General features: G+C 49.4%; 9 protein-coding genes across 9 annotated transcripts; 4 read left to right on the top strand and 5 right to left on the bottom strand.

Annotated features, from left to right (window-relative positions):
• Positions 1-386: 386 nt before the first annotated feature.
• T310_8196 (uncharacterized protein) lies at positions 387-766 on the bottom strand (the record flags this gene model as incomplete). Its single annotated transcript, XM_013469029.1, has 2 exons — positions 387-599; positions 665-766. The coding sequence occupies 2 exons, from the start codon at positions 764-766 to the stop codon at positions 387-389; spliced, it is 315 nt and encodes a 104-aa protein (XP_013324483.1).
• A 657-nt stretch (positions 767-1423) lies between these two features.
• On the bottom strand, positions 1424-2007 carry T310_8195 (uncharacterized protein; the record flags this gene model as incomplete). The annotated part of the gene is made up of 2 exons (XM_013469028.1): positions 1424-1801; positions 1876-2007. The coding sequence occupies 2 exons, from the start codon at positions 2005-2007 to the stop codon at positions 1424-1426; spliced, it is 510 nt and encodes a 169-aa protein (XP_013324482.1).
• Positions 2008-2811: 804 nt separating this feature from the next.
• T310_8194 (uncharacterized protein) lies at positions 2812-3759 on the top strand (the record flags this gene model as incomplete). The annotated part of the gene is made up of 2 exons (XM_013469027.1): positions 2812-3207; positions 3280-3759. 2 exons carry the CDS (start codon positions 2812-2814, stop codon positions 3757-3759), a joined length of 876 nt encoding a protein of 291 aa, XP_013324481.1.
• A 1967-nt stretch (positions 3760-5726) lies between these two features.
• Positions 5727-6728, bottom strand: T310_8193 (uncharacterized protein; the record flags this gene model as incomplete). The annotated part of the gene is made up of 2 exons (XM_013469026.1): positions 5727-6020; positions 6246-6728. The coding sequence occupies 2 exons, from the start codon at positions 6726-6728 to the stop codon at positions 5727-5729; spliced, it is 777 nt and encodes a 258-aa protein (XP_013324480.1).
• Positions 6729-8295: 1567 nt separating this feature from the next.
• Positions 8296-8799, top strand: T310_8192 (uncharacterized protein; the record flags this gene model as incomplete). The annotated part of the gene is made up of 1 exon (XM_013469025.1): positions 8296-8799. One exon carries the CDS (start codon positions 8296-8298, stop codon positions 8797-8799), a length of 504 nt encoding a protein of 167 aa, XP_013324479.1.
• Positions 8800-9255: 456 nt separating this feature from the next.
• Positions 9256-9849, bottom strand: T310_8191 (uncharacterized protein; the record flags this gene model as incomplete). Its single annotated transcript, XM_013469024.1, has 1 exon — positions 9256-9849. One exon carries the CDS (start codon positions 9847-9849, stop codon positions 9256-9258), a length of 594 nt encoding a protein of 197 aa, XP_013324478.1.
• Positions 9850-10716: 867 nt separating this feature from the next.
• T310_8190 (Histone acetylase complex subunit MRG15-2) lies at positions 10717-12121 on the top strand (the record flags this gene model as incomplete). The annotated part of the gene is made up of 4 exons (XM_013469023.1): positions 10717-10880; positions 11010-11334; positions 11472-11856; positions 11910-12121. The coding sequence occupies 4 exons, from the start codon at positions 10717-10719 to the stop codon at positions 12119-12121; spliced, it is 1086 nt and encodes a 361-aa protein (XP_013324477.1).
• Positions 12122-12746: 625 nt separating this feature from the next.
• Positions 12747-15205, bottom strand: T310_8189 (uncharacterized protein; the record flags this gene model as incomplete). Its single annotated transcript, XM_013469022.1, has 8 exons — positions 12747-13425; positions 13506-13916; positions 13979-14313; positions 14364-14476; positions 14535-14688; positions 14757-14837; positions 14940-15062; positions 15122-15205. 8 exons carry the CDS (start codon positions 15203-15205, stop codon positions 12747-12749), a joined length of 1980 nt encoding a protein of 659 aa, XP_013324476.1.
• Positions 15206-15897: 692 nt separating this feature from the next.
• Positions 15898-16728, top strand: T310_8188 (Iron-sulfur cluster assembly accessory protein Isa1; the record flags this gene model as incomplete). The annotated part of the gene is made up of 2 exons (XM_013469021.1): positions 15898-16633; positions 16691-16728. The coding sequence occupies 2 exons, from the start codon at positions 15898-15900 to the stop codon at positions 16726-16728; spliced, it is 774 nt and encodes a 257-aa protein (XP_013324475.1).
• Positions 16729-17485: the final 757 nt, after the last annotated feature.

The raw sequence follows: 17485 nt of genomic DNA, 5'->3' as shown, positions 1-17485 counted from the left end.
GATCCTGTCGAGGAACTAAGTGCAGCAACTTATACCCCCTTGGCGGCATGTTCTTCCGTCTCTGCTTGCATTCGACCGGTGGTATCAATGTAGTATCACCATTGAGTTATGTTCCGATTATTTATCCAATGTATTTGCATGTATTACGGGTGATCGTGGACCCTCCACGCATGAGTGAAGAAATGACGTGTCTGGTGTGTAGTATATTCAGATGTCATCATGCAGCGTTGATAAGAGATTTTGATTCATCAGTTAATGGAAACAAATCTCTCATCCATTGCGTCAAGGAAAACCACTCCTCCAAGATAGAGAAAGAAAACCCATATTCCTCCCCTCCATCTCATCCCCTTCCCCTTCTCACTATGCTATCACATTCCGTGTTATGTTCATACAACACTCTCAAAATAAGCCGACAAAACATCCTCCTTGACAGGCCCCGCAACCGCCTTCAGCGCTTTATGCGCCTCACACTCATTATCATAATACTGCATATCCTCCAGCGACGCAAAGGTCGTCTTGACAGCGACATTGAACCCTTTGTTCCGAGGATCAGGGAACAACGGGCCGACAGCGAGGTTGGTGATGTAGGGTTTTCCGTCCTGTACAACACCATCATTTATTAGATTAGGTGATGGTAATAGAGAAAAAGAGGAAGGTTCTTCACCTTAACAGCAGTCTTTGCGAGGATCTTGTACTGCTCCAGGACGCGCTCGCGGTCCGCCTCGTTGGGGATTTTGAAGAGTGTGATGCGTTCGATTGGGGCCATGGTGTGTTGTATAGTAAGAGTACACAGTACACAGTTTGTGATGTCGAAGTATGTAAGTCGATAGCACTTGATATACAATGATCGTAACAGAGGAATAATGTCAGATCATATCGGATCAGATGTGAATAACTAAATAACCCTGTCCTCGTCCTACATTATGGAAAGAGGATACGACGATGCACCGGTTATACACGGGGCGGAGTATTTCCGCACATGGAGAACTGGCTCTTTCTCGGTATCACTACTACTACTGCCATGAGAAATTCAATTTTCAGCAAACTATTAGGGCAGTAGTGATTTATTATTATTTTATTTGAAAAAAAAAAGATATAAAAACTCAGTCCATCATACCTGCTTCCTTCGTCTATAAATGATGCTTTATTGAATGCATCCTTTACTAATTTAAAGGAAAGGTCCTCTCTCCGTCGGGAATTAAGATTCATGCTGAATTCCGCACTGACTATTACCTAACGGATTATTTATTACCCTAGGCAAGGTAGTTTGGGATATGATTATTACTGACCTTCTTCTACTTGTTTATCTCATAGTTACACGAAAACTTATCTGATCGTATTCTGTTCCGTATCTTCTTAATTGATATCTCCATAAATCATATCCTACATACATGCTTGGTTTTCTTTTCCCCCACCAGTCCACCTACGAAGTCGTGCACAAGTGCGGGTGCCCCGAATTATCATCATTCGGCTTGACGCCGATACCGCAGAAGTTGAAGTGCTGGTCGTAGTACACCCGGACCGGACCCGGGTTGGCGGCCCCCTTCTTAGAGTCCTTGGGGAAGTTGGTCTTCTGGCCTATTATGATGGGGAATTCGTAGATGTCGTGGCCCTTCATGTTACACGGCTTTGCGAAGTTCAACCTCTCGTTGTTGTAGAACCGCTTCGGGTATCCGCTCGCCGTTTTGCCGTAACCGGCCCATTTGGCGCTTGCCATGGCCTTGTTCTTGGAGATTTGGGCAATCAGGGCGCCGTTGTTGTTGGTCTGCGCTGCGTCTGTGGATTTGCGGCAGTAGTATATCTGAACGGTGGTCAGCTTGATTCTACTCTGTATACGCATCTTATATAGATATATTCGAGGATATCAATACTTACAACATCATTGGCAGCGTGGAGCTGCGCTGGAGTGCCAACCAAAGTCGCATTCAAGTTTTCAATGGGCTCGAGGGGAGCTGCAATCGCAGATGCCGCAAAGGCAAAGAAAAGGAGGGACTTGACGTTGACCATGTTGACTGATAATGAATGAATGGTATGTAATCTGATTGTCTATGGTCTGACAGGCAAGAAAAATGAATGAATGTACGTATAAATGAATGACTGAATGAATCAATTCAAACAGAACAGGAGTTCCTGGCCATCACCTCCATATGCAGTACGTACAGTACATGAAGAGGACTTTATATCTACAGCCAGGGGCCGATGGGCCTGTTCCACATCTTTCCATGACGGCGATCTCGACCAGCAGACTCACTTACTAGACTCGCAACATTAACCTCGTATATGCATTGTGATCATTATTGGAGTGACACGTGCAGAGCGCCACGGGGCCGAATAGAGAGCTGCGACCTTCCGTGCTGGATATGCGCACGAGATCACTATACGCTTCTAGAAGGAGTTTCTCCCAATCAGATCGGCAAACCTGAATATAGAGTTAAAAAGAAGCTACTTTAATTTAACTGAAGTTGCATTTGTATGCTTAAGTTTTTGGCCCCCTCGCCCCAACGTTCCATATCCGTCCCCACAGCGACACGATCGGATCTGCTATCGGGAAGATCGTATCATGGGTAAACTCTCTCTTTTTTTGCCCTTTGGTACAGCTACACTGAGTCATCATCCATGATCCTGGCACAGGAAAATGATGTTGCAGTCGTCGCGTAGCATGACTCAGCCTGCAGAGAACGTTAGACGGGGCAAACCCAGAAAGGAGGCATCTTGAACACAAATCTCCATCCTGATATCATAGTTGTATCAGTTATACGATTACATCCATAGTTAATACATCCTGATCGGAAGAAAAGAAGGGGGAAAAAAATGGCAGACCCGCTCAACCTGAGCCTGGAAGACGACGAACCGACGCCCGTCCAGGAGAAGATCTTCGCCATCCTCAACGACGTCCTGCAACCAACCAGCACCAACAGTCTGGACGACGCCGCCAGAGCACTCGACAACCTCCACCCAGAAAAGCGCCCTGACGAGCCTGGCCAGGAGAAGGAATCCCCCGACAGCTTCATCTACTCCTTCTTCCAGCCCTTTCACACGGTAGCAAGGCAGATCCCGCATCGACACCCGGCCCAAGACAAGCTGGCCGAGCTGGTCAAGACCCTCCGGGATCTGCCCTCTCGACCGGTTCACATCGCAGAATGGGGGAAATTTGAGCTCTGGAAGAGTCTGCCGCTGTTTGGCGAGACGTTCAGCGATGCGTATGATGTAAGTTCATGAATTGAATTGAATGAATTGCCCTTCATCTCTTGTTGCTACCTGCTAACTAACTACGGCAAGAGCGATCGCAGCAAGCCACTCGACCCGGCAGTCAAGAACCAGCGTAATCTGAATTTCCAGAGCTATGGCGCCCGCCTGATGGGCAACGGCACCGTCCCCAACGACCGGTACTGCATCTGGGCGCTGGCCGACGCTCTGGAGGGCCGGTACGACAGCGGCAAAGGCCGTCTCCGCCAGATCCTCACCGACCCAACGGCCGATCCGGAGGTGGACATCCACGTCGCCATTGCGGCCGAGTGGATCGCGCATGCAGGTCATGTCATCTACCGGAAGGGTCCGACCGTGGGCGGGGATTACCATGGTCCGCTGGTCAAGGGTCCCGGGAAGACGGCCTTCAGTCCGCAGCGGTGGAAGCTGTGGAAGGATCGGCTGGTTGAGTTCAGTGAATGCGACAAGCTCAGTGAGGTGACGAGGAAGATAGCCCGGGATGCCGTCCTCAAGATGGAGGAGATCGAGAAGGACGGGACGGGCGAGAAATGAGTGCCAAGTATAGGGAGAATGAATATTGCATCCGGACGGAGTTATGGCATAATGTACAGAATATTGGGAGAGGTAGTTTCTCGCATTAATTACTCATCTCTTGATGAAGGAACATTACTACGCGGGAAAAGAAACAGATGGCAATAGAGAAATCGTCATGGTCTCAATGTCGAACTGTAGTCTGAATGCCATAGAACGGAATACCCTGATATCACATAGCATTGCTAGACAACAACAGAGATACGAGTAGTCCGAATTTCACGATCTGATAGGAATGGGAACTGTGTTCATTAGAAAGGAATTCTCAAACTATGGTCCTGACTCCTGACAAAACTTGGCTCATGGAGAACCATTGTTGAAATTGAGTTTGGAATCGGAGTGTGGTGACTGTATATTACGTGTGAATTCATCGCTCTCAAGATAAGCGATCGATACTGCACCTCTGAACCGAGGATTAGATTCACCAGGACAAATTCGTATGAATTTTGCTAGTAGTGATCATAGCGCCATCAAGCCTCCTTGGCATTATACTGCAAGCACAGAAAGCCGTGAATCACAACTGCATGGTCTGGTCGCCCGACACCCTGATCCAGTGTAGTGGTTATCAATGTCTGAAGAGAAGAAATGGATGGACCTCATGTCGGTGGAAGCAGCCTCCGAAGACGTAGGTTGCGAGAAAATCCCTTCCGAATGCATCGCAGGGCGATTGAGCATCGATTCTATGATGGCCACGCCATTATCGAAAGCAGAGTATTATACCCTGTCGCTGTTTTCTGAACTCCCAGATGTCGTCTCCGATTCAGAGCCCCCAGAGTATACGTCGCTGCACGAATTGCACGAGAAGCTTCCATTCCTGTCGTGTGTGTCTCGACTCTCGTCAGTGTCGTTCGAAAGTCAAGTCTTCCAGACGACATCGAAGGGGAAGCAGGAGGAAACTCCGAGTCTTTCAGCTGCCTATTCTGAGGACGTTGATGATGATTATTATTGTACGGTGAAGGAAAAGCAGTCTTCACAGGGAAGGAACCGCGGTGGGCATTTTCTACGGTGAAGCTCCCTCTCTCTTTCCAAATTTGGATATCTCCTCATTCCTTCCTCTTTCCTTCACCGTTCCTTCCTCGTTCCTTGTATGCCATGCCCCAGTACACCTTTCCCGACGAATTTTTCCAGGTTCTTGCCCACAACATTCCTGAAATAAAAGCACATCGCACGCAACGCAATGGTGGTTCTGGCATTTCTGAGTTCGTTAAAACTTCTTCCCTCTGAATGGAGCAAAAAAGATACCCAAAACAGCGTGCTAGCGATCCCCGCTGTTGCTCTTGAAAATCTAATGGGCTCACAGACTTCTTCCTCTCCTCCTCTCTCTCCTTCTCTTTGTCCAGTCCCAGCCCATTGCAACCAGAACTGGACAACCCACTCCAGTACTTACATTTTTCGGCTGGTTGTTTGCTCTGTTGGAATTGCTTGCAACCGTGTTCGGAGGCCAACTGAGGAAATTCTTTCTGTTAGACTATGCAGCATTCCCCATCATAAATCAGTTTATATAAAAGACTGACAATTGCCTTCTGCAGGTGGATCCAGAGATGGTGGACTAGTTCAAATACCGTGCTCCAGGTCGCCATCTTAAGGGAACGGCTGTGTGCGTCCCAGAACGCCCTGCAAAAAGAGCAGGAAGAGCGGCAGCAAGAGCGGCAGCAAGAGCGGCAGCAAGAGCGGCAGCAAGAGCGGCAGCAAGAGCGGGAAGAGCGGGAGCGTGAACGGAGACAGCTCCTGTGGCAGATTAAACAGCTGCAGAGAGAGGAAGCGGGAGCAGAAACAGATGCGGCGGGAACGAGTGCTTCTGGAAGATCAAATAAAGATCCTCAAAAGGTTGCAAAAAGTTGACCAGAAGCGTCAAGACCAGCAGCGCCGAAGCGTGGAGCGGCCGCTCCGAGATGTTGATAATGAACTGGAGAGGGGTGGGACGATAATTAGAGATGCTTGTCGAGCACTTGCTGATAATCGTCCAGCTTAAATGGTAGATCCACATCTTCATCATGACATTGATCAGGTTTATCAACAAAGTTGCTCTTCACCATATTGAATCCCCAACTGGGAGAGGTCCGGAAGGCCTTCGGGCGAGAGAATGCGCCAAGCGGCACCAGAAGCCACGTTAGCAGCCATGAAGAGTTGGTGGTGGAGGCCGCGATTTCGGCGGAGGGTGCGGAGGGTCCTGGAGATGCACCAGGGGGTATGCTAGGGGTTGTGCTGGGGGCGCTGGGGTTCTGGCCCCAGTAAGAGCACTGCTCCGCGGTGCTAGATATGGCTTGATGAAGCAGGTGGCAGACAAGATCGTGCCGGGAGGCTGGGAGGAGGAGGCGGCGGCGGCGACAGAGAGAGCTATGCCGGGAGATGCGTCGGGAGATGGGATCGAGAATTGAAAGTTGTACAAGTGTCCAGATTCAGAATGAAAAACACAATAAACTTAAAATCTATCACTCAAGACCGACAGGCTCAGGCCGCGACGGAAAGAGAATCTTGTATTTGATAATCTCCACGATCTCAAGCTCATCTCCATCTTGGCCTGCACCCCGTTTTCCCAGCGATTGATCTCCGTCCACATGCTGCTTCTGGCGTCGCCGAATAACGGCCAGTGGCTTCGTGAGTTTCTTCACTTCCCCCATCATGCGCTGATACCGCCCCGCATAGAGATAGACTTTTTTCATCCATTTGGTGTCGTCAGGGTTCAGAGGCGAGTAATCAGGGAACATGAGCTTGCCAATCTCAGTTTCGAAAGTCGCGCCCGATTCTCCGGCAGCGTCATCGCTTGCTCTGGAGAGCTCCTCTTCGGTGGGGGCAGGGATGTTGATGGTGCCTTGCAGTTCGAGAATGGCCAGGCCGGAAGGCGTCTGTAAGAGCGGAGGGAGGGGATTGGAATTGGCGTGGTCATGCGAGGCCACGGCGGGCCGTGGGTAGAGAGGTATGGACGGCATTGCAGAAGTTGTCTGGTTGAATGTAGATTGTAGTGTAGTGTAGTGTTCAATTTTATTCAATGCTCGTGTGTTTGTTGTTCAAGCTTCGGTGGGATACAAATAAAATAATGGTTGATATAGACGCGTATCTCTGCCAAGATCGCGTCTTATCGGCAGTTCCCGCTATGGCTGCATAGAGTGTTCTCCAATCATGGAATAGTCCTGGATCCTGGTCCCCGAATTGGTTTGAGCAACAATAATAATAATAGATAGCGACCTTGGATCTCGTAAATATTGATAATCTTGTCCCCTCTGTTCATTAGAAAGCCGCCATGAGCTTCCATAGTTCCAACTACTATGATGTAGAACTACTATGATGAGTAAGTAGTACTCCTGCACCTACTTGTACAGCACATTGCAAGTGAATTACTATCCAACTTCACTAGTTTTTGATCAACTACCTTCTAGAGAAGTCTTTCACTTACCAAACAATAGAGCAGATTATTAAATACATGTAGGAAGGAACCAAAATGAAAATGAAGCCCTCAGAGCATTGTTGTTAATTTCTCCAGAGAGAGCCAGTTTTTTTCTTTACTTTTTCCCTTATCTATTTTGGATGCTGCCTGTTATTTTCTTTTTCTGGCTATTATCCATCTGAGACAGAAGCAGAAACGTAGTACTACAATAGCAACAATGAAGATGTGTATTCACTGGAGACAGACCAGAGAATACCAATGCATGGATACCATTCAGCATTCATTATTTATTGTTCTATGCCTATTGAGGTTGCTAAGCTATTCACTTCAGTCAACACAATGACTCTTCCTTGATCTGCGGCCATTGCCGAACAATCTATCCCTCTTTGTCACTCACCACGGAGGATCATGCGTGGATATAAGCCTAGCACATCCCCCAGACTTGCAGCATCTTCTTCTCTCAGAGTCAGATGTGTCTGCGGTTGTCTAGGATGAACCACGAGGGTCTTGGTTGGGATGCCACCTAGAAAGAACAAGCAATAAAGAATTGTGGCATTCTAACAGAGCGCCAACTGGGAAGATACCAAATTCGTCTTGCCTTGGCTGCATATCATCATCTCCTTCTTTAGGGAGCTTCGTCTAGTTCCGCAAAGTAGCTGTGAGAAAGCTGCACGACCATCACTGGTCTCTGGACATTGGCTCACAGAAACTTGCATCTCATCTTGGCGTATTGGCAGATGTGACTCCCATCAGTTGGTTTGATATCTGCTGTCAGACTTGTCATTGTCATCCTCTCGTGTGGCACTGCATGCATCCACCAGGGCTAGTGGCATCCGCCATTCTCTTGGATCCATTCAGTCGTCCATTTCTGGCCACTCTTGAAATCCTTCCTTATTCAGTACTGCAGATTTCTTGCTGATAAGCACCTAAATCGCTCCCTGAAGGTATAGTGTGTCTCGCTCTGGGCACATGTGGAGATTTGCTAACCGCAGAGAATGAAGAAACACACAAGCGGAGTCGGAGTCGGCGTCGAGCCCCATCCGCACATGTCACTGACTTGGGTGTCAGATGAAATCAGAGAATTCGAAAACTTCACACAGGTGCAGATCAATATGGCTCAAATAGCACCCAATTCTCCATTTGTCCCGACCTCCTGGGCCGCGTGGCTAGCCCAACGTCTGGAGATGAACGAAGAAAGACTCCGGCAGTTGACTGCCAAGATAGAGAAGAAAAAAGCCAGCAATAAGCTGACTGTCCAACCTATATTTGGAGGCAAAGTCTTTCCGGATTTCTTCTCTTCGGTATTGTCCAGACAATCGATATGGAGGCCTGGCGAGGTAGAACGGCCCGCTAGACCACAAGCTCCCTGGCCAGATGAGGACGAACTGCAGCACGAGGGATCTCAGAGAAGCAAGTCCGGTTACAGTCGCTTCCCACCTCTCCCCAGAGTTCCTGGGAATATAACAGTCAATTGGAAGCAACGCGCACCAATCGTGCCTTTCGAGTTCGATGTAGTTGGCCGCCCAACTATGGCAGACGACGAAGTGGCACCTGAAACTGACGAACGGATGCGTTTTCTGATTGGAAATTCCTTTCTCCAGGAATTGGAAACTTGAAGAAGCGAACACTCAAGATCCGGACATAGTGCGATAAAAAAAATTCGGGATCGTTTCTCATTTTTGGACTTTTTGCCTTTTCCCTTGTGGATGCTTGTCTATGTTGGAGTTTCTTTTCATGCTTGACCTTCTCGCCGGTGGAATTCCCACTCCTATAGCTGACTCGAAAAGCAAATTGGTTTTTATCGATTTTTCCCTTTTTACCAGGTCATTTCCCTTCTCGTTCTGTGGCGAAAATCGCAAGCAGTTTGTTGTCCTTTTTTTTTTCAGGTCCGTTGGGGGTCTTCAAGACTTATGTACGCAAGACCCAATAGGACATTATGGGACTTCATTGAATGACAATCCATTATTCTCAAAGCAGAACTGTTTGCGGCGTGGACCTCGCCAGGACAAATGATTGATGGTTTTGGATATCGGTGCCATCTCATTCTGGTTGAAAGCCCCTGGAAGTCGTCCTCATGACGTGTCTGCACGGTCGCAGGCGTCTTCGAGGCTCCTCAATCCTCGGATAGTCTCGTTCACAAACTCTTCTGCTGTGACCCCGGGTTTGTTGAGTTTGCCATAGCGTAGATCGCTCATGTCGCCAACAATCTTTTGTAGCTCTTCCAGCGTTGCCGCTGCTTCCTTTTCCGCAGTCGAGATCTCACGCTCCAAGGTTGCACATGCTCTCTCCATCTCGGATAAAAGGCTGGGGAATGTGTGAAAGGCCTCAGCTGGCTTGTTGGACCCCTGGCCGAAGAGTTGGAGATCCAGATCAATCTCGCGATGTTCGCTGTCATTCATCGCGTCAATTCCCGAGGCTTTCAGCGCTTTCAGCAGATCCGCCTTTTGCTTTGCGCCTCTTCGGACTTCTTTGCTGATGTTTTCGCTGACCAGGTCCATGTCCTGGGAGCGCAATTCTTGTAGTTCTCGGTACAGAACTTTGATCTGGGGATGAGACTGAAGACGTTTCGGAAACAGCTCAGTGAATTTCTGCAGAGATATGATGGTTGGCAATGACGCGGGAGACAAGAGAAAGTTACTGAGGATCGACTCCTCCGACGGCGCCATTTTCTAGAACACAAGAGAGGCAGGAAGCTGCTCTAAAAGATGACGCTACTAAAAGGGGATCTCGATCCGAATCAAATAGTTACTTTTAAGCAACATCGAAGAGAACTAGGCTTGAGTTCCGATGGGTGGAGCGACTGGGCTCAATAAGAACGCGTCTTGTTACAAGCAGGGGCTTCAGAGATGAATCTGTGCATCCAACAATCCAGGCAGAAGACGTAGAGCACAGTAAAGGAGGATCTGGGGAGATGAGTGAGATGTAGGACAGGGGCTGAGGTTGATTGTGTCTGCCTTAGTGTGCCAAAGAAGGGGTCTGGTCTTCTGGACTCTTCGCGGAGGGATTTCTTCGAACGCGCTTTGCCTCCCGCTTCCCGTCTCTTCTCCCTTCCAAGCCCAACACGCGTGGATTGAGAGCACGCCTGAACAATACTGTATTCAGGGCTATTCAGGACAAGCTCATTCACTGCCACGCTCCCCCCATCTTCTCCTTCTTCTTTCCCTATAAAGTAAAGACATACCTCGTCCGAAAGGATGTTTTGAGTCTGGCCTCGGATTTCCAAATCTCGGGCTCGGACAGTATATTCTTGCAGAAAGACTCTTCCATCCCTCGTGTTTGCTGTTTCGACTCCTTCTGGAAGGATTACAAAAGTTCTCTCTATCTTTTTTTATTGTGTGATTTCTCATCGTTCTTTCCTGTACAGCGTCTGTGCATCTTTTCGGTTCCCTGTGCCGTGGTTGGAGGTGCCACTTGTCTCACTCTGACAGTAAGGACATTCGCCTTTCAACTGTCGGCAACTTCTCACTACGCTCGAGGATTCGAGTGAGGTCGGGGAGCATCTTGCTTGAGAAATTGTATCTTCTTCTACCAACATGGCGCCGGCTAGCCAGTTGGTTTATCAAAAGGACGAGAGGGTCCTCTGTTTCCATCATGAGATTCTCTACGAAGCAAAGATCATCGACATCAGACACACCGATCCGGAGGACCGGAAGAGTCCTTATGAGTACTTGGTCCACTATAAAGGATGGAAAAATACGTATGTACCCATTTCTTTTCTCTTGCTGTATCATCGACTTCTGCCGGTTGCCTGGCAGATCTGTCCGTGTTTCAATATTGTGATTTGAGCACATTTCCTTGTCTGATGTGTTGAAAATGAATGTTTCAGCCTCCTTGCTCTCTTAAGTTACTTGCCCTCCCGAGGGGAAGAGTTTTCCTTGGCAGCAGGAAAAGATAGTTACGCTAACACGGCTTCTCAAAACAGCTGGGATGACTGGGTTCCCCAAGATCGCCTCCGTAAATTTACGGAGGAGAATCGAGAGCTGGCTGCGACTCTGCGGCGTGACGCGGAAGCTGCTTTAAAGCAGCGAAGCGGTAAAGGCTCCAAGAAAAGAGGCGGTTCCGACAGAGACTCCGGCCGCGGCAGCGAAGAGAGGCAATCGTCTGTTCCTGCAAGAGGCACCAAGCGAAGTAGAGACAATGAAATTGAAAAAGTATGCAAATCACCAATTCTTTCTCTCGCAGAATGAGTCTGTCTCTCGTCCCTATTATGGATTACCTGGTATTACTTGGATGCATTATGGGACGAGGTTGTCTGCATTGGAGAACTCTACTGATCAATTCACTGCAGGAGGAGCAATTCCTTTCACGGCCATCGGTTCGCATTACGCTACCAGACAATCTCAAAGCCATCCTGGTAGATGACTGGGAGAATGTGACGAAGAACCGGCAGGTTCTTGCGCTGCCTGCTCCAATTTCGGTCAATACAATTCTCGATACTTATGCCGAGGAGGAGAGAGCCAAGCGCACTAATCCAGCAGACTTGGATGTCCTCGAAGAGGTTATCGCAGGCATTAAAGAATACTTCGACAAGTCACTTGACAAGATTCTTCTGTACAGGTTTGAGCGTGAACAGTATCGCCTCCTGCGTCACAGATGGGAGGCAGGCTCAGGGAACTTTGCCGACAAAGGCCCGCTCGATATCTACGGAGCACACCACCTGATGCGTTTATTTGGTAAGTGGGACACCGATAGCAGATTTTTGAGTTCTTGCTCATCAAGCGCCCAGCTACAATGCCTGAACTTATTGCGCAAACCAACATGGACCAACAATCGACGAATAAGCTTCGCGAGGAGCTTTCCAAATTCACACTTTGGCTGAGCCGGAACTCAGAAAAGTATTTCGCCAACAGATACATCAACCCCAGTAGCGAGTACGCGGAGAAGGCCAATGGTGCCCAGAATCCGAATCCGGGAACAGCCACCTCACACCTTGTTTGAGCGTGATGGCAGTGCGATCAAGCTCTTTCTCGAAAGAGAACAACAAATCTAAGTCTTTTTGAGGTCTTTTTCCCCCCCTTCCTTTTCAGCGATGTTTAATGTTATCTTAATTTCCCTCCACATTGGCTCCTTTAGCAACCATTCAACCAAGCGTTGAACATTGACTATTGGAAAAACAACAACAAAAAGCATCGGAAGACAGCTTGCAAAAGCCACTTGGAGGGCCTATCTGATGTATTGCTTGGCAGATGGCCACGTTTTGTTAGTCATTGTCTTGTTTTGGGCTCTAGGCGTGTTGCGTACTTCAGAGTTAGGATTAGGAAAATGGTCTTTCTTTTTAACTACATTCAGCTTTATTGCTACCTTTCTTGGCTCTCTGCATTATAGGAGAAAAAAACTGTACGGAGAAAGAAACACTTGAAGATCAATTTGTAATGGAACCAATAGGAAAAAAGGGGGGGGGAAGTAATAAACAAGAAAGGAAGAAAAGAAAGACAAGGAAAGAGAAAGAGAACCCTGATCGCCAGATCAGTACTCTCAATAAACAACCAAGTTCAAAAAAAAGGCCAGCGAAACCCGTTCCGCTCCGTTTCGAGACGAGACGAGACAAGACAATACGATCTACCTAGGCAACCAGCCTCCGGGCATCCTCAACCGCACATCTCGCCGCACGCTTCAACTCCATCTTCCAGTCCGCTTCGCGCCACTTCTCCCACGTGTTCAGGCCCTCGCGCGTCTGGATGCTCAGGGTGTCGTACCCTTGCTTGATGATCTGGTGGACCTCCCGGGGGCCGAGGTTCTTCTTCCGCCTTGCTGGGATGGGCGCCGCGTCTGTAGAAGCGCCGTTTGTTGCTGTTTCGCCCTTCTTGGTATGAGTCTCCGGTTGGAACAGGAGGGAATGGAAGTGCGTGGATACGGAGATCAGGGTGTCGATGGCGGCGACGTTTTTGTTCCCACCCGCCGTCGTCGTCTCCTTGCTGTCGGCAACGGAAGGGGTTAATCTGTAGACGTCGCGGAACTTGTTGATAATGGGACCGGTCTCGACGATCTTGTAGAACAGGTCGTCGTAAGATGCCGGGTCGGGGAGGAACGTGTCGCCCGCCGACAGGGAGAAGGCGATCAGATCGACAAGAGAGGTCGTTAGGACATTGACTTGCGGATTCGAGGAGAGATCGGATGCATAGGTGGTTAGGAAGCGCATGAGCGAGAGCAGAGTACGCCAGAGTTCGGCCCAGTGATATGAGAGCCGTGTTTTGTTGGATGAGAGGTATGTGAAGAGACGGAGGAGGATGGCGATGGTATGACTGTTTTTGTTTGGTATGTCAGATTTAGAGAAGAATTAAAAGGGAAAAGAGACATCGGCTTGGTTAGGACAGAAACTCACCAGTATAAGTTGGCGTCGAGACGGCGGCGGAGATTGTGCGAAATGGTGTCGATCATGATGTCGAATATGACCGTCGCCAGGACGCGCTCGCCCGAGACAAGAGGGAGATATGGTTGCCGTTGCCGGCACAGCCGGACAGTGCGCTTGTTGTCATCGCTGCATATCCGCTTGCACAGGACCGGGTCTTCGACCAGGATCCGGAGAGTGAACAGGTTCAGCTCTGCGTACTGTGCGACCCGGTCAGACCGGTACGCATGCTGAAGCAAATAGGATGTCAACGACAGGAAACTTGAGAAGGGAGACTCCTCGGTCCGCTTCTCCGGCATGTATGTAACGAGGTTGTATCCAAAAAGCTTGTTTGCGTTGACAAAGTCGTATGTAGCCAAGAGGATGGCCGCTTCAGGCGAGGGTCTACAAAAGCGAGCAGTATTAGTTGTCACGTCGAAAAAAAGAGAGTTCTGGTTGTTACCTACAGCGCAGCGAACATCTCCTTCGCCTCTTCCGCGGTAGGCGGAGCAGGCTTTTCTCTGGCTCCTGGAGCTAATGCTCGCAGGCCAAAGAAGATGAGAGTGCTGGTCAGAGTCCAGCCCTCCGGGAGGTCGTCCTGGACGGCGACATAGCCGTTTCGCAACGCGGAGCAGGACTCCCCCGTTCCCTTGACAATCTTCTGGATCGTAGCCTCATTCACGAAATCATCAAGTCGTTGCTGATAGGGATTTTGAAACTCAAATTTGTTGTAGTTTGCCAACAGACCAAGGAGCAGGAAAGGCTCCAACATGTGCAGAGGGGTATCGGAGTCATTTACAAACTGGTTCTCATCAGCATATCCCCATTAAGTAAATACAGAAACTCGCGCACCTTCATGAGAGAAGGAAAGAGATCACGATGAGTAAAGTAGGAGACGAGACCGGTCTTGTAGGCTCCGCTGACCATCGAGATGGCCGTTCGGATAGCCTTCAGCCGAAGGTCGACTGTATTCTCGTAAGTTATTTCTATGCCTCTATTAGAATAATGGAGTTATCGACTCACAGCTGCCGCCATTGCGGATGATCTTGTCCAGGACGCCGACGAAGTCGGAAAAGACCTGATCGACCTCATCAAGTCCTGCTAGGATTGTGATGGTATCCGAACTGGGGTTGGTGTATTTCTTGGTCAAGATACTGCCCAGGAAGGCACTCAGCGTCTGTCCTCCTTTTAGTAGATGACTCGAGAATAGATTTGTTTAAAAATAATACGCAGGGATGGACTAACCTCGAGCGCATGCAGATCGTTGGGCGAAACTCCCGATGCAGCTTCCCGGATGGCCCGAGCAAACAGTTGCTGGGTTTGCGCCTGACATGAGGATCAGCAAAAGCTTCTAGGACCTAGGACTCGGGGGAGAAAGAGTTTTGAAGACGAAGGCTAAGGAATAGAGTTCCGCTGGATATGTCATACCTGCAGGCTCAATGCATCATCCGGCTTCAGATCATCTAAGATCCGACGAAGCTGCTTTTTATCTGGGGGAAGCAGGAAAAATTCTCTCCAAAATCCTTCACTAGGTTCTGTGAAATCTGACGTCTACAAGATCAAAATCAGTTCTGATGGCGCGACAGAGTTTCGAGGTGGAAGATGCCTACACGAAACAGCGTCTCGTAAAGTTGCACGATTTTGGGCTGGAAGGTCTCCGGTCTACTCTGCTGGGTCAGGGGTGAGGCTTCCATGGCTATTCAGGGAACTCGGACAGCGCTGCAGTTATCTAGAAGGGTACCGCAACCATGACGAGCGCTCCTGACACAGTGGACGACCTCTGTTTGATCCTTATGGGCTTCTTGTATCTCCTGATATTAATCGTAACTGGCCAAGTCACGGTTTAATTAACAGCCTCACCAGCCACGCGTCGTCAGCGGAACGCCACAACACGGGTGGCTCAGCCACAGCACGAGGCTTAAATAATCCATTCGAGAGGTCGTTCGGAATAACTACGGAGTAGGGGATCAATCCAGCTTCTCTCTCCTCATATCTGGCCGCGTCTTGTCCCTGAAGACCTGAATTGGTGATCTGCAGTCAAGACAGCGTCCTTAGTCTCTACCTAAGTACAGATGCAGTAATCGGTTCGCCGTCCCTGGGTACCGTGCTAAACCTTTCTCCCCATCCATGATCGATGAGTGGCGCCACTCACGGCGATGCGTAGAAACACCTTAATGCTAATTGGCCAGCGCCGCAGCACCGCATGACGGCGGCTGACAATTCCCGAAGGTCCTTCAAACCGACTCTCTTCCCGCGGACAAAACAGAGCAAGACAGACCTCGATCATCACGCTCAATCTACAGCACATCAACGGCATTTATGACAATACAGACCTGACAATCTCTTTCCTGTTCTGTCTTTCTTTTCCACCACTCCCTTCGGCACCATGTCTTTCTGTCGGGCCATTTGCCCTCCGGTGACATCATCCGCACCCATGCTCAGACTGGCCATCAAGCCATGCAGAGCAGGATGCGCCTGCGCGTCGCGCTCCTTTTCGTCATATGGGGGCATCTACCGATCCTCGAAACGTGACATGCAGACTGCGACGGCCTTCCGACCTCACACCCTCCCTGATAACTTTCCTCCGCCTCGCAATATCGGCATCACCGACACCTCCATTGCTGCCGATGCACCATTCATTCCGCAGAGGGGCACAGCACAGAGCCACGACCAGACCGGGTCTCCTACCGAAAAGGCCTCCGAATCAAGCTCAGATGTCAGTCTGAGAGAGGGCGAAGCACAGAAACCGACCCCTGTTGATTCTTCCTCAACCGCATCCGCACAGACATCATCCCAAGAGACGACGAAGCCCCGACGCTCTAGGCTTCGCCCCAGAAAAGCGGCCATGACGCTGACGCCAGCCGCCATTAAGCAGCTGCGCGCCCTGTTGTCGCAGCCAGATCCAAAGATGATCAGAGTTGGGGTGAAGAACCGGGGCTGCTCGGGCCTGTCTTACCACCTGGAGTACGTCGACAAGCCCGGCAAATTCGACGAGGTTGTCGAGCAAGATGGAGTGAAAGTCTTGATCGACAGCAAGGCTCTATTCAGCATCATTGGAAGCGAGATGGATTGGCATGAGGATAAATTGAGCCAAAGGTTCATATTCCGAAACCCTAATATAAGTAAGTTGCCCGCCAGATGTCTTGATTCCCCAAAATAGATACTAACTCCCTAAACAGAGGAACAGTGCGGGTGCGGTGAGTCCTTTATGGTCTAGTTGAATACTCTGTATATATGTAACGGGTCATATATTTTGTATTATGGTGCATCGGGCGGCGTTTTGCTATGGTAGACTTTGTTTGTCTTCGGTTTACATCATACCTTTATGGCTGTTGTTGGGTCCTGTGAAGAATTTCGAAAGACAATCCATCTTTGAGTCACTCTCATCTCATACTCTCTACGACGTCTTTGGGACTTTTTCAACTGGACTCTTTATGTCGGAAGAATCCGCAATGGTAATGCTTTGGTCTTGTCTATAAGGAGAATAGATGGATTTATTTAGTAGATAGACGAATCTCCAATTATCATGATATTAATTTGAAGCCGTCAGCGACAGAGTACTCCGTATGTCATCGATGCCACTCCCCATTTCAAATCAAGATATCACATGAGAAGCCGCACACGTGACAGCGGCCCGGGGTGACGTAGCGACAATCAGGACAACCTTGGATAAGACGGCCAGCTAGATAGAATGCAAACACGGCGCCTCCCCGCTTACCTACCGGAGAGGTAACACCCTCCTGAGGCCCCGAAGGACCTCCATTCAAGAGGAGAGAAACAATGGACAATTCACATTCGACGCTGCTCACATCTGAGCCCGATCCTGGGACCGAACTCCACCTGACAATCCGTTTCTCGGCGTCCATCCCAGATGTCCAGCTCGAAATCCCATCCCCTTCCACTACCACCGCTGCCGGACTCAAGCAGCTGATCCGGGCCCGGCTACCGCCTGACCTCGCCGATCACCGCCTGCG

The sequence above is a fragment of the Rasamsonia emersonii genome (genome assembly GCF_000968595.1).
Source record: "Rasamsonia emersonii CBS 393.64 chromosome Unknown ctg1118621760674, whole genome shotgun sequence".
In the NCBI taxonomy this organism is placed as follows: domain Eukaryota; kingdom Fungi; phylum Ascomycota; class Eurotiomycetes; order Eurotiales; family Trichocomaceae; genus Rasamsonia; species Rasamsonia emersonii.
The sequence above is the reverse complement of the archived record's forward strand: the minus strand, read 5'-3'. Positions and strand labels throughout refer to the sequence as shown.